Below are 7,652 nucleotides of genomic sequence, written 5' to 3'. Positions count from 1 at the left end.
ACCTGAGGTCTTCTGGGAATATATTCTGAAAGAAGATGGATTTTCTTGTGACCGAAAACTTCCAGTTTATTGAAAGAAATCCTGCTCCTGCACCGGCAAACAAATTTCGCTGTTCTTTGTGGTCTAATTGCATTTTGGAGCTTTCCTTGCAGTGTGATTGTAATGTTTACTCTTTGGATACAAACTGCAGGAGCATTTTTCTAAAACTTTCCAGCATGTACATCTGACCAGCATAGATGTATCTTAAATTCATGTACTCAGGCCTGCAGCATCAAATTTTTTTGTCTTTTAGTTGTTGATCTCCAATTGTTTGATTTGTAAACTAAACTAAAATGCACTGTTATGGCAGAGGGAATGTTTTTAATGCCATGTGAATGAAGATAGTGGCTCCTTGACTCTGACACACCCTTGTCATGCCAACGCTCCAGATGTCATGGGAACCGATAACAGCTGGGGCTGGTAGACGCAGGCTGCGTGTGAAAGGCTGCTCCATCTGCAGAAACCTAATCCCTCTGTGAAACCAGCAAAGGATTAGGCACTTTTGATAAGGTCCTCAAGACATTTCTATTACCAAAACACATCTGTGGGACCAACAAAATAGAAAGATGTTCACAATATATGTGCTTTTTTTTTTTTTTTTTTTCTTTCAATGTTGCAACAGGTTGGGTGTATTATAAAGAAAGCTTTGCTCTTGTGAATATGTAATACCTGAAAGATTTTCTTGATTTAGTCAAATCAATCCAGAGCTGTTCAGTAATTTGCCAAGTTCAAAACACCTTCCACTGGAATTACGGTTATAAGCCTTTCACTTATAGGGCTTAGTTTCATTATCAAGTTGCAGATGAGCAATCTAAGTGTTTAACAGTATACGCAGAGGGACAGAGCTGTGGTCTCACTGAGGTCACGGTGGCTTGGAAAAAAGGGGGAGGAGAAATATTCCGTAGAAACTCTGTACATATGCCAAGTCTAGGACACTTAAATTAGAGGGATAGCTCCTGGGAGATATGGCTCAGTTTTAGAGAGAGCTGCGGAAACCTGCTGCAGACCTGTCAAGTGGCAGCACTTCAGGGCCTCCGAGTGAAATAAGGATTGCCAAGGGCGGTTTCGCAACTCTAAAATCTTGAGGAGCATTTTTTTTTTTTTTTACATTGTCTCCAAAGAAAGTGCAGGTGGAACAGCCATGTCCACCGGCTCTGCTGCGAGTGATGCCGAGGACGAGGAGACGTGTCACAGAAAAAGGTCTACCGCCAGGAAGAGTGTCTGTTACAACCCCAGCCGGTTCTCGGATGAGGAGCTGGAGGATGACGGTGTGGAGGGGAGGACGAAGCAGGAGCGCAGACTCCCCAGGACGCACCAGAGGGACGCGCGGCAGTCCCAGAGGAACGCGGCCAACGCCCGGGAGAGGGCGAGGATGAGGGTGCTGAGCAAAGCTTTCTCCAGACTCAAAACCAGCCTGCCCTGGGTTCCTGCCGACACCAAACTGTCCAAACTGGACACGCTCCGTCTCGCCTCCAGCTACATTTCTCACCTCAGGCAGCTTCTGCAGGACGACCGCTTGGAAAACAGCTTTGCGCACCCAGTCAATCTGGTAGGAACTTTCAACTTTGACTCTGTCAAAGTTCACTATTCCCTCTAATGCATGAATTTGATTCATTTGAACCCCAATTTCCCTTAGATGATATTAGTTTTATTGTGAGCTTTATTCATGACATAATTCAAATTGCATAATTTCTTCCCAACCCAATTTACATGCTTGTGTGTTTATGCCCAAATTAACCCTGTTCTGTTTTGCTTTTCCAGACTTGGCCGTTCTTGATGACAGGGAGGTCAGAAGAGGAGTTCACATCCCCTGTAAGACTTTGTGGAACCACAGCATAGGTCACATCTCTTCACGAAGCAGTGTGAGCTGCACTGCTGGACTCTGAAGACATGGACAAGAAAAAGAGATGGGGACACAGAAATGATCCAGTGTGACCTCTCTCTCTCTTCCCTTGTGTCTTCCACAATGACTTTGGACTCTGATTTGTATTGTCTTGCTGTGTGCATGTTTGTTGAAAAGAGAATTATATCTTATTTACACTGAGTGTAACATTTTTACTATTATTTTGGTTTAAAAACGCTGGATTACATTTGTGAACTTCTTTAATATGTACAATGAGTGTGGTTAAGCACTATACGTAACCACTGATTTAGTTTTATACAAAATACCAAACTTTTTACACACGAGTATCAATTTCTAGTATCATTTTAGTGAATTCTACTGAAACACCAAATGCTCATGATATCGGTTGTGAAACGACATTACAGCAGCCTGGGCATGAATTTCTCTGCATTAAAGATTTATTTATTATTTCACTTTTACATGTTTTTAAAATGTATCACTGTTAGAGTGTCACCACTTAAAACAAATTTGTATATATTATTTCTTTATATTGCAGATTGCCATCTGGTTTTTAATGAGTGAAGAAGCGTTTTCAACAAATATCAACCTTCTCATAATGTTTCTCATCGCCCCAACACACATGATTCAAATGAACGTATCAACGCCAAGCTGTGCAGGAGCCTGGTAGCAAACATTTCATTTGAATCAGGTGTGTTAGGGCTCGGAAACTCTAAAACACAAATAGTCATATGTCTTGAAAAGATTAGCAAGCCATCATTTCCATTCATGTGCTCCGTTTATATGGAGATCCTAAATGTGATGTGATTTGCCGAACTCTTCACTGAAAAGGCAGGGGAAACTTTAGATTTCACTAATGCATTTTGAGAATACATTAGTGAAAGTAGTCTGGATTTCTCGGACATTAATGTTTGTCATGAACTTTACACAACAAATAATGAAGCTATACGTACATGTAAAGAGTCCAACAACTTTTCCTTCCATTTCCATATAGAAAATGGGAGAAAAAAAACAACTAGGGTTTTATGGGTTCTGAATCAAAATGCCTAATGAGGAGACCTATTAGTCAGTTAGTATTTGAATAACTTCAGGAAAGTCATCAGAAAGGCAGCTTTTTAGGTTCAAGAAAAGAAACTGTGGCTAAAAATTAAAACTAAAAGTCACCAGTTGAGCCCCTCCGCCCCCCAAACCAGGGGTACACAGCTCACACACACTCACACTTGGTCTGCGGTGATCTCTTGATCCACAAGCTTCTTTTATCCTTTTAAACCCCCAAATGAAGTGAGTACAGATGGATTGAGATCCAGACCCGGGCCGTCCGCCGGGGCAGACTGACGAAACAGTGTAAATGAAGAAAGAGACAGAGAGGGGAGAGAAAAACTTTTCATCGGGTTCACGTGGAGCTGCAGCTGTTGTCGTTTTAGTGAGTTTCCCAGAACCCCGAACAGCTCTCATGGGAGAAACTGGCCACTGTGCTGGACTCAGGCAGCTAATGAGGTGTCTTCTCACACTCACTGAGCCTCAGTTCTCGTACCATCCACCGAGGGGAAAGCAACTTGGAAATGATGTACAACTTCACTGCTCTGAAAATGAGGTGCCATTAATAATAAACGTATGGCATGTCAACAAAATTATGTTTGAGACTGGCGTACCAGTTGTGAGCAGTGAAAATAAGTCATCTTCTTCACAAACAAAACTGTTTCTGCCAATTTGTTATATCCGGGATGTGATATGATAGATGACACTGCTGGAGAGGTGTAACTGTTGGTATGAAAAATTCTGGTTGAACCTTTCAGTTGGAAATGTTAAATGAGTGGCATCTAGTGGTGATCTGAGTGAACACAGCTCAACGCCCAGCCAGCGTGAAGGAGACGTTGCTGCACATCAGGGCCACCCTCCCATGTGGTTTTGTTGTGTACCTCACTGGCTTGTTATTCGGTTTTCTTGCATATGTTTATGATCCATTCATCAAACTGATATGTTTGGAAGAAACAAGACATTAAAGTTCAATTCAATTCAATTTTATTTATACAGCACAACAGTCTTTTACAGATAAAACTGTAAATAAAACCAAAAAACAACTGAGAGACAGAATATGGGTTACATGTGATGGTGAAATATGAATATGAGAGTGAGAAAAGAGAGAAGTACATTGAGGTAAAGGTATCCCGGCAGTCTAAACCTATAGCAGCCTAACTAGAAAATGGCCTAAATCAGACCTAAATGTAGGTTTTATTAGATAGGAAAGTTCTAAGTCTAATCTTAAAAGTAAAGGCAGTCAGTATGCCTGAAATGAAACTGGAAAACCTGGGAACATCCGGTCAACACCACTCTGACAGCTCTTTAAGAGACGATGGAGCCTGATTGTTAAGAGCTTTTTAAGTTAAAAGAAGAATTTTAAATTCTATCCATGTATAATCTTCATTCGGCAGTATCAGATGTACCTCAATGAGCAGATCCTGTGCCACTGTTTTACTACCTTCTATACGGCTTTATCCTGTGCTGGCTTACAGGGCGCTGGAGCAACATTTCAATGAATGCGTCACTTCTAAAGCTTTGTACACTGTTTGATGTTGAATCAATGATTTATATCAGGCTGATTGGAGAGCCGATGATGGACTGTCCAGGATGTATCCTGTTTTCACCAATCATCTGGGAATGGCTCCAAACCCTGCAACTCTCAATTAGATAGAGCAATATAAAAGATGAAAGGATGGATGGAGGACAGAGACGTCTGTGAAATTGCTCGGAGAAGGACTTAAGAAAAAAAAAAAGGTTCGACTTTGGCACTACATCATCGTAATTGGCCTCTGTTGATCTGATCAGCTTAGTAAAGTTAAATGTTTTTATAGAGACCGAGAGAGGTAATCCTCAAAAACTGTGACACGGCATAAATAAAGCCATGTGCAAATGAGACGCAAAATTGCTCCCTCAGATTTCATTATGTTTATGAAATCATATGCGTTAGATTAGGTTGAAGTCTGACATTCACACCATCCATCCTTCAGATCCATCTGAATCCAAGATGGAGACGAGGGATGAAGTAAGGGGGAAAAATGCTTATGTGTATCCGCAAATGACAAAGTAGAACAGGTGCACCAAATGAGAAAATTGATGATTTATGGATGTAGCTGCTATAGATTCCGGGAGCTGTCATTGTTTTATACTCGCTCACACACTGCCACGGCTTATTGGGACACGTGAATATAGCAAAGCTACTTTTAATGGAATTTGCTATAAATAACGTCTGCTGAGACCCAACAGAATGTCTTGTGTGAGGAAAGGCCCATAGATATTTGTGAGTGAACTTTCTTAGGGTAATTATAGGCAGAAAAAAAATCAGGATAAGGAAAGAAGATATTTTGTTTGCATGAAAAGTGAAGGATCGATGGCTGAAAACTTATCAGATTATGTTACAAGTTCAAACATTTCTAAAGCTTTATCCATAAATGGAAAAACAGTAACACGACGACACGGGACGTCAATTAAATTAAAAATAAAAACACGATGCCCCCAATAGTTTTGTGGTTAGTCGGAAGCAGGGTCGGGATTCTTTCTTTGTGGAGTTTTCATGTTCTCCTTGTGCGTACCAGTTTCTCACACAGTCTAAAAATGTCCATTCGAGATGATTTAGACTCTCTTAAACTACTTTTAAGCGTGAATGTGTGTGTGTGGGGTGGTCTGTCTCTGTGTTTGTGGTCTCTAGTCCTGGTCCAGGAGCCTGTATGTTTTAGACCCCACCCTACTTCAACACACCTGAATCTAATAACGACATCATCTCCCAGCTCTTAAACCCCATACGCGGCCTCTCATTGCAATCAAGTGTAGAGCGAACCCAAGTCCAGAAGAGAGGATCTCCTGGACTAGATGTTTACTTACCTTCACCCAGTCTAAACTGGGCTTGGCTCCAGCCCCTGAGACCTTCATAAACCAGCATAGAAGATGGATGGCTGGACCAACGGAGGGCGCCATGACTCCAAGTGTCCAGCAGAGGTCAGCATGTCTTCACAGTGGTCACTGCTCTCACAACACACTGACAATGTCACGACATACATTGAGCTGTATAACAAGTTGTCAGCTTGAGGAGGCTCATTATGAAATTAGTTTTAAGATATCTGGATGTATTCAATCAAAAGCGCACACACGGTGCATTTGGCTCTTTGCTTCCTGTGTGCTTTCCTCTGTGAAATACATACATTTCACTCTCATCATTATAATCATGTTTCAAATTAACTCAGGCCGAACATATTGTTTTGATATAAAATTGCTTCGTCAGCCATTAATGCTCAGTGCAATCCCCCTTTTCTTCCTGCACTAAAACACTTTTCATTTGTAGAAGAATTTCCGCAACAGGAAGGAACCGCAGGTCCAAAGCCAACACCGGCCGGTTCAATGAGGCTGCCTTTGTAGCTGCCCCAAAAGACTTTAGAATCCAGTCTGGACTCTTTGGGCTTTCCAAACTCATTTTCAGCATGTTTGTTATTCAATATCCAGTCACTCAATACCACTAATGAGAAAAGGGATATGTAAATCCCAAAATATTTCAATCATTTTTGCCTAATGTATACACTTCCCGGTGTAGAGATTAGTTACTCTCCCGTGTCGAGGCTCTGTTGAGAAAAGGCATTCTTTCCAGGTATTAAAACGCTGACCTCTGATACAATAACCGTCATAATGAGATGGGAATTTAAAGAAATTGAACAGTTTTCTTCAAGTAGCTGCAGTTATTGATGATTGCAGTGAAAACATTGACGTTTGAATGTTTGAGTTGACCTGCAGGTTTTATTGAGAAAATGCATCAGTGAGTTTGGGATATAGACATTTAACCCTTTAATCATCAACCGTTTGGTAACTTAGTGTTTTCGTCCTTTTTTTCTTTAGCAATGCGTCCCTTTCCTGTTTAGTGTACTTCATTGATGCATTTATCTAAAGAATACAAATTTGTGCTAAAAAATATGTGTTGCAAACATAAAATAACTGTAACTGAGATGTATTTATCCAGTCACTTTTATTCTTCAAATTATGACACATCAAGGCAGTCATTGAGAGAAAATGATGCCCATTTCGATGTTGTTGTTTTTGTGTGTGTGTGTGAACTGTGAGTGATTCTGTCCAGTTCTACACCACTTTGTAAGACCACGATACAGGATAGTTTAACTGACTTGTGATGTATCTTTTTTTTATGGACGTTATAGTCTGAAAATATCCTTCAACAACACCCGAGGGATAACATTTTCCCTTCACCTGAACACTTTAGAGGTTCTGGATAAATATGCATGTTTGTGTCTGGCAAATGTTCTTTTTCCCCAAAAACTACTGTTAGGTCGATAGTCGATACGTCATTTAATTTATGGAAATTCTCCTTTTTAAATCAATGATATTGCAAAGCCTTGTGATTTTTAACATAGATAATTAATGCATTGGAAATAATTGTGTTATCATGGTGCTGTGGTTAATCACTATTATCAAAGTCCTCATTTATATATTGGCTGGTAAGACTTTCTCTCTCTCTCTTTTTAGTTTTGGTTTGAATTTTGACCATATAAGAAATTAAATAACTAAACTTCGGCCAGTTTGAGGTTGAGAGTTTTCATGTATGTGAACAAAATGAGAAAGCCAAACAACAGTATAGTTGGATGTCTTCAACTTAAGTTTTTCGCTGGGGATTTCATCTTGAGTGACACCCTTTACTTTACTCATAAATCACAAGCCATTTGATATGTGTTTTTGGATGCTGTTAAACTATTCATTT

General features: G+C 40.3%; 1 protein-coding gene across 1 annotated transcript; it reads left to right on the top strand.

The window, feature by feature from the left end:
- Window positions 1-1,004: 1,004 nt before the first annotated feature.
- msc (musculin (activated B-cell factor-1)) lies at window positions 1,005-2,348 on the top strand. Its single transcript, XM_080489752.1, has 2 exons — window positions 1,005-1,588; window positions 1,801-2,348. The coding sequence occupies exons 1-2, from the start codon at window positions 1,181-1,183 to the stop codon at window positions 1,876-1,878; spliced, it is 486 nt and encodes a 161-aa protein (XP_080345878.1). The 5' UTR covers window positions 1,005-1,180; the 3' UTR covers window positions 1,879-2,348.
- Window positions 2,349-7,652: the final 5,304 nt, after the last annotated feature.

This window comes from Lipophrys pholis (genome assembly GCF_963383615.2).
Source record: "Lipophrys pholis genome assembly, chromosome: 20".
NCBI lineage: Eukaryota > Metazoa > Chordata > Actinopteri > Blenniiformes > Blenniidae > Lipophrys > Lipophrys pholis.
This window is presented reverse-complemented; position numbering and strand designations above follow the sequence as displayed.